General features: G+C 36.1%; 1 protein-coding gene across 9 annotated transcripts in view; it reads right to left on the reverse strand.

Moving 5' to 3' along the window:
* The window catches only part of CEP350 (centrosomal protein 350), a 147280-nt gene that overhangs the window by 8691 nt on the left and 121551 nt on the right, over positions 1–17038 (reverse strand). For 8 of the 9 annotated variants that reach the window (XM_081485854.1, XM_081485851.1, XM_081485853.1 and 5 more), the window contains 4 exons: positions 12152–12312; positions 9528–9664; positions 3665–3747; positions 643–2642 (listed from right to left, as the gene is read on the reverse strand). In XM_081485854.1, the coding sequence (XP_081341980.1) occupies positions 643–2642; positions 3665–3747; positions 9528–9664; positions 12152–12312 (2381 nt within the window). Of the gene's footprint in view, positions 1–111; positions 2643–3664; positions 3748–9527; positions 9665–12151; positions 12313–17038 lie in introns of all 9 variants that reach the window. The other variant, XR_014052384.1, reaches the window with a different exon arrangement.

The following is a 17038-nucleotide window of genomic DNA, read 5'->3' on the forward strand; positions in this document are numbered from 1 at the left end:
TTTTTACAAAATGTGTATCGATTAGTTTTTTCCTTTTTGTATCACCGTTACTCTGTTTCTGAAGAAATGTTTTACTTCTGGGATACGGAAATGAGATATAAAATTTCTCACCTTTGGTGATCATCTGGTTCAAGTTACTCAAAATCATTACTGTTGTTCAACTGTCCATGGGCAACCTAAACAAGTTGATGGTCTGAGTATATGTCACAGTGGATATATTTCAGTTTTACCAGAATCAACATCACAACTGGCAGTTTCTGCAAGGCAACTATGACTGAGTAGATATGTGAACAAATAATTTCATAGGCAAAAAAGAACTGGGTTGAGAAACAATGGAAATCTCCATGGAATAAATCTGTTCAGTGAATCTGGAAGGGAATCTGATCTGTGGACAGTATACAGGGGTTTTCAACCCAGCATAAACCTGCCTGTATTTGTGACAACTCTATAGTGACCACTCATGACATAATAGAGGACAATTATACTTCAGACAGAAAAATAGCTACATGGCCTTTAAAAATTAGTACAGTGATCTTAATTTAATAAACAACACATCACCAAAAAACCTATTAGGAGTTATAGAATTAAAATGTACCACAAAGGCAAGGTTAATTGACATTTTTTTCTAAACAAAATACTTACAGGTCTAGGACACATATCTGGTGAGGAAATCTCTTCTTTCTCATCTTCCAATTCAGACCTTATGAAGCAACCCAGAACGCTTGGTGACTGTTCCTCAAGATTTTGGGATAGGCCTTGGGGTGGTACTTTCTTTTGATCCTCAACAAGAAGCTCCTGATTGCTAAGCTGGATTTTTTCATTCCTAGCTTTTTTGATTTGTTGTAGTTGATTGACTGTGTCCTTCACAAAGAGTTGGAGCAAACTGTCTGTCAGTAAGCTGACTGTTTCTAGCTGTTCCTTTGACTTTTTTTCCTCACTTACAGATGACCTCAGCTGGGCTTCCAACTGGTTCTTCTCTCTTGCTAACAGGTCCAGAAGTGGGGTAGAAAGCTTTTCTGAAACTTCGGGATATAAGTTCTCTTCCTTTTCAGTCAACTGTTGTTGCTTCTTTAATTCTTCAGAAAAGGTATTATCTAAAGTATCGTCTTCTACAACAGAAGAAACCTTTTCTGTGGCATCAGAAACAAGGTCTTTGTTTTCCTTTGAAGACATCAGTGAGTCCACTGAATTCTGCTGGTGAATATGGGCTTCAAGCACCCCAGAAATGTCCTGTATACTGTCTGTTTCTATTTTAAGGCTTCTATCAACTGAGGCTTCTGTGTCATGCATACTAGGTAGAGATTTCTCACAAAAATATTCAATTGCATCCTTTTCTCTGTCAGACTTGGGACCCTCTGTATCTTTTTGTTCTTGATTATAATATTGATATTGCTCATCTGAATAAGAGTCTTCGTCTTCATTTATGTCTACATAGTCATCAAAGTTTTCTGGAATGTGAGATATTTTTTGAGGAGGAGCAAAAATCCCATGCTTCTCTTTGCACACAAAGTATACAATGCCATCATATGTTCCATTGTTATTTCCTTCAGGTTTATCCAACTCCACTCCAGCCCAAAACCCTTTGGCAAAACTAGTCACACCTTTGAACCGAAGAGTTCCTGGCTGAACATTGCCAATCAATACCCTATCGCCAATGTGGAAATCAAGTAATTCATCTGCAAGAGAAGCTGAAGCCAAGGAAGGGGATTCAGTAACTCCCCGTTCATGCTCTACATCACTGCGCTCCTTATTTTTCATAAGCTCAGTGGGGGACTTGAGTTCTAACAGCCTTTCAGAGTGGACACTGCTATGAATAGAAAGGCTTTTCTCACTGAGGCACTCGCTGATTTCATCATCACTACCAAAGCTAGTGGCTCTACTTCTAGAGATGCTTGTTGCCTGTAACTTCTCTCTGCAAGACTGAGAGTCTTTCCTGAGTGACAACAAAGACGCCACCTCAAAGTTATCTTTGTACAATTCAGCTGAAATGTCTTTCTTGAAAGACGATACTTCAAAATCTTCAGAGTATGGTATCTCTTTAGATGCAAGTAGACGCTGTGACCAAGATGAGTCCCTGCTCTTTATATTCTTTTGTACATGAGTCTCTTTTTCTGATTGGATGTTTGGACTATGACTGGTATCTTCGTCTGACTGTCTCTCTTTTGTTTCTTTTTTATGAAGATTTTCAATGGCTAATCTAACTAAGTCTTTCTGAACATTTAGAGACTCTAAAGGAAGATCTTTTCTTGAAAGAATTTCAGATGAATCTCCCTGTTCCAGGTCTAGCTTCAGGAAGACATCAGCCTTCCTAGACTGTTTAGAATAGGCATCTTCAATTGCACTCTCCTCCAATTTTGCATATTCTACTTCTTGTATTTCTGATTTTTGACTAGACTCTTCTTCAGCCTTGGCACCTGACACATCCAGAAGTCTATGAGAGGCATTTAATTCTTTGAGAAGAGATAATGAAGGAACATTTTCTAGACAATCTCCAGATTCCGCTCTTGTCCTCCTTGATGGTCTGAGAATTGGAGAAGTCTGAAAGTGCTCTTCTGTCTGACCGTCCAATTCAGTCATTCTCTTTGCGTAAGCAGATGAAGATTTTTCCGATACTGATCTTTCAGAACCTGTCAATGCAGCATCTTAAAGGGGGAAGAAGAAAAAAATCACATCAAAATTATCTAATCACAACTTTCAATTTCTGAAACCAAAGTTTAAATAAAAACCAAATATTAGTGAGAAAAAGCTCTGATCAGTAAATATGACCTGTTTTATAGGTTACCATATGTAGTAAATTTTTCCTTTATGAATATATACTGTACCAACAATAAATAGAACATTTAAAAATAACTAAAAATCTGAAGTTTGGTATAATTTTTTAAGTGTTGTCTTAAGTTAGAAAATTAAGAAAAATGAATCTAAGTTTATGGAGAAGTTGATTCTCAAATTATGCAAACACAGAATTGGATGAAACATATCACGTATGTTCTTCAAATACAAAAGCAATAAAGGAGGGACAAATATGCTAATATATATACTTCTAAAAGAATGAATTTTCCCAGGGACTTCAACTAACCTCTTAAATGTAAAAAAAAAAAAACCTAACTATTTCTGCAAATATAGCACTTTAAGAGCTAAAACTGCTAAATAAGAAGAAAATAAGTAAGATTCAATGAACCAACAAACCAAGAGTTAAAAGTTTTGTCACTGTTGCCAGGTAGGCTTTTTCATGCCTCAGCTTTAATTCCTCATTTAATTATACTTTATTTTCAATAGTTCTTATTTTTCTTTGGACTCAATTGAAAAAAATGTATATAACCACACACCTGAGAAATAGTGGAGGCTGACAATTACATAATCAGATAAAAAATCTGATTAAGGGAGAATTTTGAGATGCTGATGATACCCTCATAGCCATTTTAGATCAATGTCTTTATGATTCAATTTTTTATCAGTTATTGGGACAATAAAGACTGATTCATATAACTTATGCATAACCCATAAATCACTTTAAAATATAAAAGTAACTTAAAATATTAAGTGATCTACTATCTTTAAGAAATTCATTTTTTAACCAAATAACCTAGAGGGAGACTTGCATAGGCATTTGTATAAATCTTAAGCCTATGCAGATACAGTGTGATTATTTTTTCTAGTTACATACCAACATGTTCAGCAATAGACTCCAGGGATCCTCTGGATCGTTCTGAGTCTGTCAGTGATTTCCAATTCTTTGCTGTTTCAGATCTTAAGTAGAAAAATTAATAAACAGAAATAAATGTATTGCTGATACTATAATAACTAGTAACAAAAAGCAGTCAATTCTTAGACAACTAATTCTTTCTACTCCATAGGTAGTATTCCAACCTTTGCCACTTTCACCAAGCCTATTTCTGGACTTCGTCACTCTCAATAGATGATCTTGCCTCTTTTAATGAGAAAAAGAGAGGCCATCAGCATGAATCTTATCTTCAACCTTTTTACCTACAAATTTATCTATATTCACAGCCATCCCAATTGCCTTTCCTCCTGTCTGCAAGAAGAAAAAGGTGTACCTCTTACATTTGCTCAAATTTCTTTCTGCCCCAAATCCCATAATTTCCACAGTCTCACTGATAGTATCCCTCAACTACCCATTGTTTTTTCTACAATCGTTAGTCCTTCAATCTGGTGATTTTTTTCCCCCTTCAGCTTATATGTAAACCTCAAGCTTAAAAAAAACCCCCCCCCCCCCCAATATTGGACTATAGCTGATTTACAATGTTGTGTTAGTATCAGTTGTATAGCAAAGTGATTCAGTTACACATACACATGTATTTATTCTTTTTCAAATTCTTTTCCCATTTAGGTTATTACAGTATATTGAGCAAAGTCCCCCCCCCCATTCTTTACTCCTTCATCTGATGCTATGCTACTGTTCTGTTTTATGCTTTAATTTGACATTTACCATCTTCATTTTCTTGCTTTCTTTTTATTTGCAAAGTCATATTATTTGCCTTCTACTCCTATTTCTTCTTAATCTCCTTAAAGGTTGCTATTTTATCATATCTAGTACTTGGCTCCCTTTTATTCTCTCTGAATGCATCCTTTCTTTGGGTGAAGAAGGTTCATCCAAATGTTGCCATATTTATTGCCTCAATCATGATCTATATGTTGATCATCCCTATATATATATATAACCCTAACATCTTTCCTGGATAATTCCACTTAGATGAACTATAGGTACCTTAAAATTAACATTTTAAAACCAAAATCATAAGTCTCCCACTGAGGAACACTTGATTTTCCATTTAGGTTAGTGTAACTTTGACTCAATCAACTACTACTTAAGAGAAATATAACAGTCATTCAGCTTTCCCATCAATAACTAGAATGTGGTCCACTGGAGAAGGGAATGGCAAACCACTTGCATATTCGTGCCTTGAGAACCCCATGAACAGTAGGAAAAGGCAAAAAGATAGGACACCGAAGGATGAACTCCCCAGGTAGATAGGTGCCCAATATGCTACTTGGAGATCAGTGGAGAAATAACTACAGAAAGAAGGAAGGGATGGACTGAAAACAAAAACAACACCCAGTTGTGGATGGGACTGGTGACAGAAGCAAGGTTCGATGCTGCAAAGAGCAATATTGCATAGGAACCTGGAATGTTAGGTCCATGAATCAGGACAAATTGGAAGTGGTCAAACAGGAGATAGCAAGAGTGAACATTGACATTCTAGGAATCAGCAAACTAAGATGGACTGGAATGGGTGAATTTAACTCAGATGACCATTGTATCTACTACTGTGGGCAGGAATCCCTTAGAAGAAATGGAGTAGCCATCATGGTCAAAAAAAAGAGTCCGAAATGCAGTACTTGGATGCAATCTCAAAAACAACAGAATGATCTCTGTTTGTTTCCAAGGCAAACCATTCAATATCACGGTAATGCAAGTCTATAACCCGACCAGTAACGCTGAAGAAGGTGAGGTTGAACAGTTCTATGAAGACCTACATGACCTTCTAGAACTAACACCCAAAAAAGATGTCCTTTTCATTATAGGGGACTGGAATGCAAAAGTAGGAAGTCAAGAAACACCTGGCGGAACAGGCAAATTTGGCCTTGGAGTACAGAATGAAGCAGGGCAAAGGCTAATAGAGTTTTGCCAAGAGAACACACTGGTCATAGCAAACACCCTCTTCCAACAACACAAGAGAAGACTCTACACATGGACATCACCAGATGGTCAGCACTGTAATCAGACTGATTATATTCTTTGCAGCCAAAGATGGAGAAGCTCTATACAGTCAGCAAAAACAAGACCAAGAGCTGACTGTGGCTCAGATCATGAACTGCTTATTGCCAAATTCAGACTTAAACTGAAGAAAGTAGGAAAAACCACTAGACCATTCAAGTATGACCTAAATCAAATCCCTTATGATTATACAGTGGAAGTGGCAAATAGATTTAAGGGACTAGATCTGATAGACAGAGTGCCTGATGAACTATGGACAGAGGTTCGTGACACTGTACAGGAGACAGGGATCAAGGCCATCCCCATGGAAAAGAAATGCAAAAAAGCAAAATGGCTGTCTGAGGAGGCCTTACAAATAGCTGTGAAAGAAGAGAAGGGAAAAGCAAAGGAGAAAAGAAAAGGTATTCCCATGTGAATGCAGAGTTCCAAAGAACAGCAAGGAGAGATAAGAAAGCCTTCCTCAGTGATCAATGCAAAGAAATAGAGGAAAACAACAGATTGGGAAAGACCAGAGATCTCTTCAAGAAAATTAGAGATACCAAGGGAACATTTCATGCAAAGATGGGCTCAATAAAGGACAGAAATGGTATGGACCTAACAGAAGCAGAAGATATTAAGAACAAGTGGCAAGAATACACAGCAGAACTGTACAAAAAAGATCTTCACGACCCAGATAATCATGATGGTGTGATCACTCACCTAGAGCCAGACATCCTGGAATGTGAAGTCAAGTGGGCCTTAGAAAGCATCACTACGAACAGAGCTAGTGGAGGTGATGGAATTCCAGTTGAGCTATTTCAAATCCTGAAAGATGATGCTGTGAAAGTGCTGCACTCGATATGCCAGTAAATATGGAAAACTCAGCGGTGGCCACAGGACTGGAAAAGGTCAGTTTTCATTCCAATCCCAAAGAAAGGCAATGCCAAAGAATCCTCAAACTACTGCACAACTGCACTCATCTCACACGCTAGTAAAGTAATGCTCAAAATTCTCCAAGACAGGCTTCAGCAATATGTGAAGTGTGAACTTCCAGATGTTCAAGCTGGTTTTAGAAAAGGCAGAGGAACCAGAGATCAAATTGCCAACATCCAATGGATCATTGAAAAAGCAAGAGAGCTCCAGAAAAACATCTATTTCTGCTTTATTGACTATGCCAAAGCCTTTGACTGTGTGGATCACAATAAACTGTGGAAAATTCTGAAAGAGATGGGAATACCAGACCACCTTACCTGCCTCTTGAGAAACCTGTATGCAGGTCAGGAAGCACAGTTAGAACTGGACATGGAACAACAGACTGGTTCCAAATAGGGAAAGGAGTACGTCAAGGCTGTATATTGTCACCCTGCTTATTTAACTTATATGCAGAGTACATCAGGAGAAACACTGGGCTGGAAGAAGCACAAGCTGGAATCAAGATTGCCAGGAGAAATATCAGTAACCTCAGATAGGCAGATGACACCACCCTTACGGCAGAAAGCAAAGAAGAACTAAAGAGCCTCTCGATGAAAGTCAAAGAGGAGAGTGAAAAAGTTGGCTTAAAGCGCAACATTCAGAAAACTAAGATCATGGCATTTGGTCCCATCACTTCATGGGAAATAGATGGGGAAACAGTGGAAACAGTGGCTGACTTTATTTTTTGGGTCTCCAAAATCACTGCGGATGGTGATTGCAGCCATGAAATTAAAAGACGCTTACTCCTTGGAAGGAAGGTTATGACCAACCTAGATAGCATATTAAAAAGCAGAGACATTACTCTGCCAACAAAGGTCCATCCAGTCAAGGCTATGGTTTTTCCAGTGGTCATGTATGGATGTGAGAGTTGGACTGTGAAGAAAGCTGAGCACCAAAGAATTGATGCTTTTGAACTGTGGTGTTGGAGAAGACTCTTGAGAGTCCCTTGGACTGTAAGAAGATCCAACCAGTCCATCCTAAAGGAGATCAGTCCTGGGTGTTCATTGGAAGGACTGATGCTGAAGCTGAAACTCCAATACTTTGGCCACCTCACGCGAAGAGTTGACTCATTGGAAAAGACCCTGATGCTGGGAAGGATTGGGGGAAGGAGGAGAAGGGGACGACAGAGGATGAGATGGCTGGATGGCATCACTGACTCGATGGACATGAGTTTGGGTAAACTCTGGGAGTTGGTGATGGACAGGGAGGCCTGGCGTGGTGCGATTCATGGGGTCGCAAAGAGTCCGACACGACTGAGCGACTCAACTGAACTGACTGATAACTTCTTAAATGTTCCTAAAATCTATCTCCTATTCTCTATTCTTATTACAGTGGATTATCTGAGGACTGGCTTAGACTACTGTTATCCTTGCTTCTAAACTTATCCCTTTCTACCTTTCCTTCATACTGTAGTCAAAAAGATTTCTTTAAAGAGAAATATGATTCTATCATTCTCCAGTCAAAATCCTTAGTAACTTGGTTAATAAAACTATAAAAACAATCAAATGTAGAAATTAAAATAAAACTTACATATAATGTAACATAAAGGGAAAATACATACGTAACAAAAATACACACAAAATCTAACTATAAAAAAATCCGAGAAAGAAATATATCTAATTGTTGATGTCTGCTGTTTTGGGATAGTTATGTATGATATGATTTAAACTTATTCCTTTTTACCACTTCCTTCAATATTTTAGTAGCAATAATAATAAAATTAATACATAGTGCTAACTGTGTGTTAGACCCTGTTCTAAGTTAAGTTTTTAACCCTCATAACAAGTTTATTACTCAAGTGTTCTTATAGGGATATAAATCTCTATTAAAAAAGCATAGAGAGGCTAAATAACTTGCCCCTATAAATAGCTGGCTGGTGCTGGAGCCAGGATTTAAATCCAGGTAATGCTAAATTAATTGTAATGAGCCTGTGTAACATTTCTAAGAAACAAAAAATATCCTAAAATATTGCCTTTCAAGGTTTCACATCTTCTAAGAAAGTGAATAAGAAAATACTAAAAATGCTTGAGTACACTATTATCACAATCTGTTTTTTATTTTTCCAGTTTCTTCTAACTCTGGTAATATCCTATCACATTCAGCTTCCATGATATGCCAAGCTCTTTGTTGCTTTTAGTCACTCATCAGTGCCTTTCTCTCTGAAATACCCACTATTTCTCAGTCCCACTGACCTACTACATAACCTCTGCTCGTTGTTCAAAATTAATTTTAAATATTCCTACCTGATTCCCTTATTTACCATATTATATATTCTAATGGTGCTACTCTGCATCTTCTGTATTTGCATTCAATGGCTGCATAATATTCTATCCCTAGAAAGAACCATCACTAACAGGGTTATTCACCCATTTCTGGATGTAAAGATTGCTTCCAGTGTTTAATTAATATAAAAGATGTTATGATAAACATGTTCACACAAATAGATATTTTTGGTAGTTCGTATTTTTTCAAGCTAGATTTTCAGATGGGGAACTATTGAGTCAAAAGTTACAGACTGTTTTTGACTTTTGAAACATTGCCAAATTGTTTTTCAAAACAACTATATCAACTTATGAAGCTGTAACAACAATGCTGGAGAGTATTATTTTCACTGAACCCACCAGGTTTCAGAATATACTTTTAAACCTGTGCCTTATTATAAATTTGATTTGTGATTACACCATAAACAATAAATTTACTTTAGTGACACTAAAATCATAAACCAGTGTTTTCACTTCTACAATTTCACAGTTACTCAAAAGTTAGCTTCAACTAAAAACCTTTCCTTATTTCTTTTGCAAATAAAGCAGGATATATATTAGTTAACAAAAATTTCTACCTGTGCAGTGGAAGGGACTTGATCTTGGGTTTTTCAGAAGTTGAGGAGAGCGTTTTAATCTGAGGCTTGGCTGTTGGTGAGGTTTCCAAATCTCGGCTAAGCTCAGCTTCAGTTTTCTTAATGAATTCATCGTATGACTATGTTTAGAAAAATCAGAGGAGTCACCATACAGAATTTTTAAAAACTATCTCAAATTAGAAAACAATACATTTAATGGTAAAATATTCAAACAGTAAAAAAGATGCTAATATAAAATTCTTACTCCTTGCATCAGTATTATTTCTTAAGAGTTCTAAAATCAGTTATTTGCACAGCCTTCTTGAAATAGGCTATGTATAAGCAAGATATATAATGTAACACTAATATCAATTAGGAAATGGTACAATCTCAATTACAGAAGCTTAATACTTATGAACCAATAATTCAGGCCCTGCCATATTAAAAAAACTCTTTAGCTGATTATATAATTATTTTTTAAAGGCTGTCCTAATACTTTCCTGATATTTTTAAGTTTAGCCATTGCACTGAGTTTCAGTGGCAGTAAGCTTCTTAAGGGGTATGTACTTTAGGAATACAGATCCCAAGGAAAGAGAAGGGAGTGGTTGGGAGCATGATAGTACAGAATTGAAAAAATACTTCTTAGTTATTAGTCATTCTATAAATAAAGCTTCACTAATTTATATACTATACTATATACATATACTATAATTATAAAATCTAAGTAAAGAACTTTTTATTGCCTTTATTTAATAATTTAATAAAATGTTGAATGAGAGGGATCTTTATATTCTTCTCTAGATATTTTTCTGGTTGACGTACATATTATCAAACTTTTGGGGCAATGCTATTCAATGTAATAGTATTTCATTTAGCTTTTGATTGCTCCTCATGACCTTCAGCAGTACTTTTAAATCCTGGGCCCCACCTTAGACCAATTAAATCAAAATCTCTGGGAGTGAGCCTGGATATTTGTATTTTTCAAAAAATCTCCTTGATTTATTCTAATGTATAGTCAGATTGAGCACTACAGACCTACAGGATGAAGTTCAAACTCATCAGTCTGATTTCTAAAGCCCTAAACTTGATCTTCATTTTAAAATTTTGTTTCTCACTACTTTCCAGCATGGTCACTGAATCTTAATCACTTTTCTTCTAAACATATGTGCAAGTTACAATTCCTGTTTCCATCTCTGTATTGTGTACTAAGGTTTATTTTCTATGTGGAAGATAGCGTAGTATAATGGTTAAGGGCACAGAATTTGGAATTCAAGCTAAATTAAAAGCCTAGTTTTAACACATGTGAGCTGCGTATCTCTGGATATCATTAATCTCACTGAAACTCAGTTTCCTCATCTGTAAAAACAGGGATAGTAATAACCACACCTTGTTGCTTTGAGGATAAAATGAAAAATATATGTACAGTAATTAGCTGAGTTTAAAGCACATAAAAAGGCGCTTGAATATTTGATGATTAAATTAATAAACATATTAATAAAGGAGGAATACATGTTTGGTGTTACCACACAAGGACAATTAAAAGAACAGAAATTTTGCCCAAACATAACAAAGACCTTTTTAGCACTTAGAGCACCTGGAGTCTAACCAGTGAAATCAACTGCCTTGAAAATCTGAAATTTGCTATTACTGAAAGTGAGAAGAAACTGAATGATCTCAGGTGAGGCCTTGAGAAGGGATTCTTATGATAAACAGGAAGTTCAGATTGGTTCTGTAATGAATATGGTGTTTAGGAATACTAGGCTGACAGAATGTATGTAAGCTATAGGGAAGCAACCGCAGGCAAGGACATGTAAGAGGCTATGCACACTATAGAGGTAAGAAGACATTAGGGTCCCAAACAGCTTGATGTCAGTAGAATGGAATGGGACAAGCAAGATTTATGAAAAAAGAATCAATGGGATCTGATAACTGAATGAATAGGAAAAAACAGAATGAGAAAGATATAAAAACCATAAAGTAATTAGCCTCCAATTAAATAAATTAATTTAAAAAAAATTTGGAGGAACTGTCAGTAAAACCTTTGGTGCCCACATGCTAAAACAAAGCTAAAAACAAAACAAAACAAACAAACAAAAAAACCAGGCTTCCAGAGTAGGGTAAAATCAGGGAAGGTTGCTAGAGTTTGGAAGGAAACTCAAATTTAGAGTTATTTAGGAGCCATTCAAATAGTACAAAGAATTATACTAATAAGCTGGGTGGCATGAAACACCATTCTTCTGAAAAAAAAAAAAGAAAGAAAGAAAAGAAAAGGCAGTTAACAGTTCCAATAGCCAGGATTATTTATCTAATAGTTCTTTCCTTAAGAGGACAAGGATATCAAGCTTTCTTTCATAGGCCTAATATTTCCTCTTCGGGAAAAAAACTCATTTTACTACTTTTACTATTTACTTTAATACTTGACATAATATTTAACATTTTAATATTTAACGTTTCAAGCAACAGTTTGTTCAGACACCTCAGTTTCTTTGTTTTCAAAGTTAGGTTAAAATGTGGCACAAAACTAATACTGAAAATTTTTAATCTATCACTTTATTAATGCTTAAAACATTTCCGGCTTCATGTTTACAATAACCTTGAAATTAAACCCCTTTCTTCTTATGTCTAACCTCCAACTGTTTGATCAGACTGGCTTCTTGGGCTTTGAGTCTTTCCTTTTGCCTTTTTTTCTGTTCCTTCTTGAGTTGGTCCACAACTGATTTTCTTTTCCGCAGCTCATCCTTCAGGGCTCTGATTCTACCTTCAATGTCACTCTGGTCAGATGTAGTTTCTGAAAGAGATAAAACACCTTTTAATGTCATTTTAACAAAAATAAATTCTGTAACTATTAATAGAAAGCACCAATGTAAAGTCAATCTAACATTTAAAATTTGAGATTCAGAAAAAAATTATTAGTGATTTCCATCCTTTCTCCTAAATCTCTATGCAGGGGTTGGGGTGTGTGTCTTCCTGTTTATTTTCACCTTTTTATTGTGTTATTTGAAGCTGCAAATAGAGTTTGCAAATCTGAAGATACTCTGTCTTGATAAGTAACTGGAAGTAGAAAAACTTTTAGTTAGCGAAATTTGGACATTCTTTAAGGATTCATTTCCCGGTAACAGGATAGCCATACTTAACTGTACCTCCTCTTAGTTACTAATAGATAGTTTGATAAAGTCATATCAAAATCAAACTAGAATTTTACCATTTGAAATTGACTGTGAGTCATCAGCTAATGGCTTAATGTCATAAAAGGAGAGAGAAAAATTATAAAGAAATATACTTTGCGATAACCTTTGGAAGCTCCTTAAAACATTTAAAATAACTGAAATAAAGCTATAGTTAAAATCTTCCTTTCTTCCCAACAATTTAGACACATACATGCACACATACAAAGCAGATGTTTAGTCATAGCAAAATCATGAAAAAGACATTTCATTGTAAGCATCAAACAAATCTTATAAAAATAAGCATCATTTAGGATTTCCCTGGTTGTCTAGTGGCTAACACTTGTGCTTCCAGTGCAAAGGGCCCAGGTTCAATCCCTGGTCAGGGAACTAGATCCCATGTGCCGTTCACATGTGGCAACTAAAGATCCAGCATGCCACAACTGACACCCGGCACAGTCAAATAAATAATAATAATAATAATAATAAAATAAGCACCATTTAAAAACAGTGTATTTCACTACACATGGAAATTACATAGAAAAAAAATGATATCTCCTCCTTGAATCACACCATGGTGTCATTTCCACACACTAATGATGAGTAAGGCATTTAATAGTCTTTTAAGAGAAATACTTTCAAGAGAAACGGGGGCACTGAATATGAAATAGAAAAAAAACGAAACAAACTAGATGAAAGTAAAAGATCATCATATAAGTCCAGTTGTTTTTAAACATGGCTGCTCAATATAAACATATCTGGAGCTTCGGGAAAAAAAAAGCAGATCTGGGCATTTGATTTTTCAAAACACTCCAAGATAATCTGATATGCATTTGGATTTTAAAAAGTGATTACAGGTTTTTCTATTAAATGGTAGTTTAGGTGATATAGAAGTCTATTATTTTTTGGTTGAAACAATCATGATACAATGGTATTAAGAGAGTAATAGTTACATACTCACAATAGTAAAAGATGTTTATTAGTTTTCACAATCAATAGCCAGACAAAAAGTAAAAGATAATTCCAACTGCAAGCCATAATGGGAACATGATTAAGCTAATAATATAAAATAATTACATACAATCTGGGGGGTTAAGTAGAGTGATGTGGTAAGTGGAAGTGCGTACATGCACATGTTTTCATCTGCTCAGCCGGTCTATGTCTTGTGGTTGGTGCACTTAATCCATTTGCATTTATGGTAATTATCAATATATATAATCCTATTACCGTTTTCTTAATTGTTTCAGATTCATTTTCTGTAGGTCTTTTCCTTCTCTTGTGTTTCTTGCTTAGAGAAATTCCTTTAGCATTTGTTGTAAAGCTGGTTTGGTGGCGCTGAATTCTCTTACTTCTGCTTGTCTGGAAAGCTTTTTGATTTCTCCATTAAATCTGAATGAGAGTCTCGCTGGGTAGAGTATTCTTGGTTGCAGCTTCTTCCCTTTCATCTCTTTAAATATATCATGCCATTCCCTTCTGGCTTATAGAATTTCTGTTGAGAAATCAGCTGATAGCCTGAGGGGAGTTCCCCTGTATGTTATCTGTCGTTTTTCCCTTGTTGCTTTCAATATTTTATCTTGGTCTTTAATTTTTATCAGTTTGATTACTATGTGTCTTGGTGTGTTCCTCCTTGGGTTTATGCTGCCTGGGACTCTCTGCGCTTCCTGGACTTGATTGACTAGTTCCTTTCCTATGTTAGGGAAGTTTTTAGCTATTATCTCTTGAAATATTTTCTCAGGTCCTTTCTCTCTTCTTCTGGGACCCCTCTAATGCGAATGTTGGTGTGTTTAATGTTGTCCTGAGGTTTCTTAGGCTGTCTTCATTTTTTTTCATTCTTTTTTCTATATTCTGTTCTGCGTCAGTGACTTCCACTATTCTGTCCTCCCTCATTTATTTGTTCTTCTGCTTCAGTTATTCTGCTACGGACTCCTAGTATATTATTCATCTCTGTTTATTCTTTAGTTCTTCCAGGTCTTTGGTAAACATTTCTCACATCTTCTCCATTGTTTTCCCAAGATCCTGGATGGTCTTCACTATCATTATTCTGAATTCTTTTTCTAGAAGGCTGCCTATTTCCACTTCACTTAGTTGTTTTTCTAGGGTTTTATATTGTCCCTTCATCTGGGACATAACTTTCTGCTTTTTCATCCTGTCTTACTTTCAGTAATGTGGGTTTTGTTTTAGCTGCTGTGGGACTGTGGTTCTTGGTTCTTCTGTCTGCCCTCTGATGCAGGAGGCTAAGAGGCTTGTGTAAGCTTCCTGATGAGAAGGACTGGCAGTGAGAAAATCTAGGCCTTGCTCAGTAAAACTTTAATCCAGTTATCTGCTGATGGGTGGGGTTGCACTGGCAGTTGTTTGGCCTGAGGCGATCCAGCCCTGGGGTCTATGGGCGCTATGGCAGGGTTAATGGCGGCCTCCAAGAGGGCTTACACCCAGCAGACCTTCCAGGACTGCTGCTGGGGCCCCCTCCTCTGTGGTGAGCCACTGCCAACCCATGCCTCCACAGGAGACCCTTCAACACTAGCAGGTAGTTTTAGTTCAGTCTCCTATGGGGTGACTGCTCTTTTCCTCTGGGTCTTGGTGTGTGCAAGATTTTGTTTGTGCACTCCAAGACTGGAGTCTTTGTTTCCCCTAGTCCTGTGGAAGTCCTATAATCAAATCCCACTGGTCAGATTCCCTGGGGATTCTCAGCCCCTTTGTGGGATCCCCAGGCTTGGGAAGCCTGATGTGGGGTTTATAACCTTCACAACAGTGGGAGAACTTCTTTGCTATTATTGGTCTCCAGTTTTTGGGTCACCCACCTGGCAGGTATGGGATTTGATTTTATTGTTATTGTGCCCCTCCTACCATCTCGCTATGGCTTCTTTGTCTTTGAATGTGCAGTATCTTTTTATGGTGGGTTCTAAAATCCTCCTGTCGATGGCCATTGAACAGCTAGTTGCAATTTTGGTGTTCTCACAGGAGGAGATGAGTGCATGTCCTCTCAATTTGTTCTAGAGTTAAAAGACTCTGAATCTTACTGGTAAGCTTTATAGTGATTTAATTAACAATTCTGAACAATAATTGGAGGTAGGATTGCAAGCTGAGCTAAAAATTATAACCTTTCTAAAATGAAATATAAACTCCAAACCTTTGCATCTGCTAAAACTGTGTATTCTTTTAGCTTGATAAACTTTATGTGCTTCCAGAACTTGAGATGTTACTTTGATAAAATTTTATAGGAGACCACTATACTTCCACAGACTTTGTTTCAACTTTGCCTCCAAGATGATTATTTTAAATGAATATATTTTAAAAATTGGATATGTCAGCAGTGATCTTTTTAAATAAAAATATTTCTCAACTATGACTGTGAAGATTTAACAGAGATGATGAGAAACTTTAAGTTCAGATGAAAGACCTTGTGAAATGTTTACATTTTTAAGTACTAGAGAAACCAAAGTTCTACAAGCAAAGGGTAATCAGAGATCAAATAAAAGTCTATGACAGTGAATGGGAATACATTTTCCATATGCCCAAATCTAATTCTACTACAGAGTGTTTATCATCAGTAATATCTAAAAGAACCTGTAGAGAAAATTTTTTTTATTCAAGCAACTCTCTAGATCAATGTATTGTCTTTATGGAATTCTCTCCTACAGGTTTTTTTTGGAAGAAAGGGGATAGGGGAAGTGATAGGAAAATGATACTTCTGTTGGCTGAAATACATCAAGACAGAATAGCCTGATGAACAGAATAACTTGATTAAAAATTAAGCTTCATTATTTGACATATGTTGATTGTATTAATTTGGCTCATAACAAACTCTCCATCATGAACTAAGAAAGGTATTATATAACTCCACTGCATTAACATTTACCACTCCTATAAATACCACATATAATGAATGATGCTGTCATGAACAGGTAGATGGCATCTATAGCCTAGAAATCTCAGAGATATTTTTCTAAAACAGTTCTCATTTGAATATATTTTACCAATAAAATAATACCTTAAAAATATTATTAATCCTTATTTTATAATTCATGCAAGGATGATTAAGATATTATTTCATTGCTATAGATAGGAAGACTATCAGATATGGGAAGGAAACTTGAAGAAAGTCACCAGTAAGTAAAAGAGAAATAATGAGAATCCATATTTCCAAATATCAAGTTTATGTGCACTGAAAGGTTACTCCACTGGCAGTAACTTTTCCCCAGATTACATGAAAGCAAATATATATAAAAAATTAATCACTTTCAACAGATAAATATGACAGACAACATTCTTCATCTTCGATTACTGGGTTGATTCAGTAATTTCACTTCTAAGAATTTATTCCTACTGAAATATTCAACAGGAATATATATA

The sequence above is a fragment of the Giraffa tippelskirchi genome, chromosome 5 (genome assembly GCF_054371585.1).
Source record: "Giraffa tippelskirchi isolate mGirTip1 chromosome 5, T2T-mGirTip1v1.2.pri, whole genome shotgun sequence".
In the NCBI taxonomy this organism is placed as follows: Eukaryota; Metazoa; Chordata; class Mammalia; order Artiodactyla; family Giraffidae; genus Giraffa; species Giraffa tippelskirchi.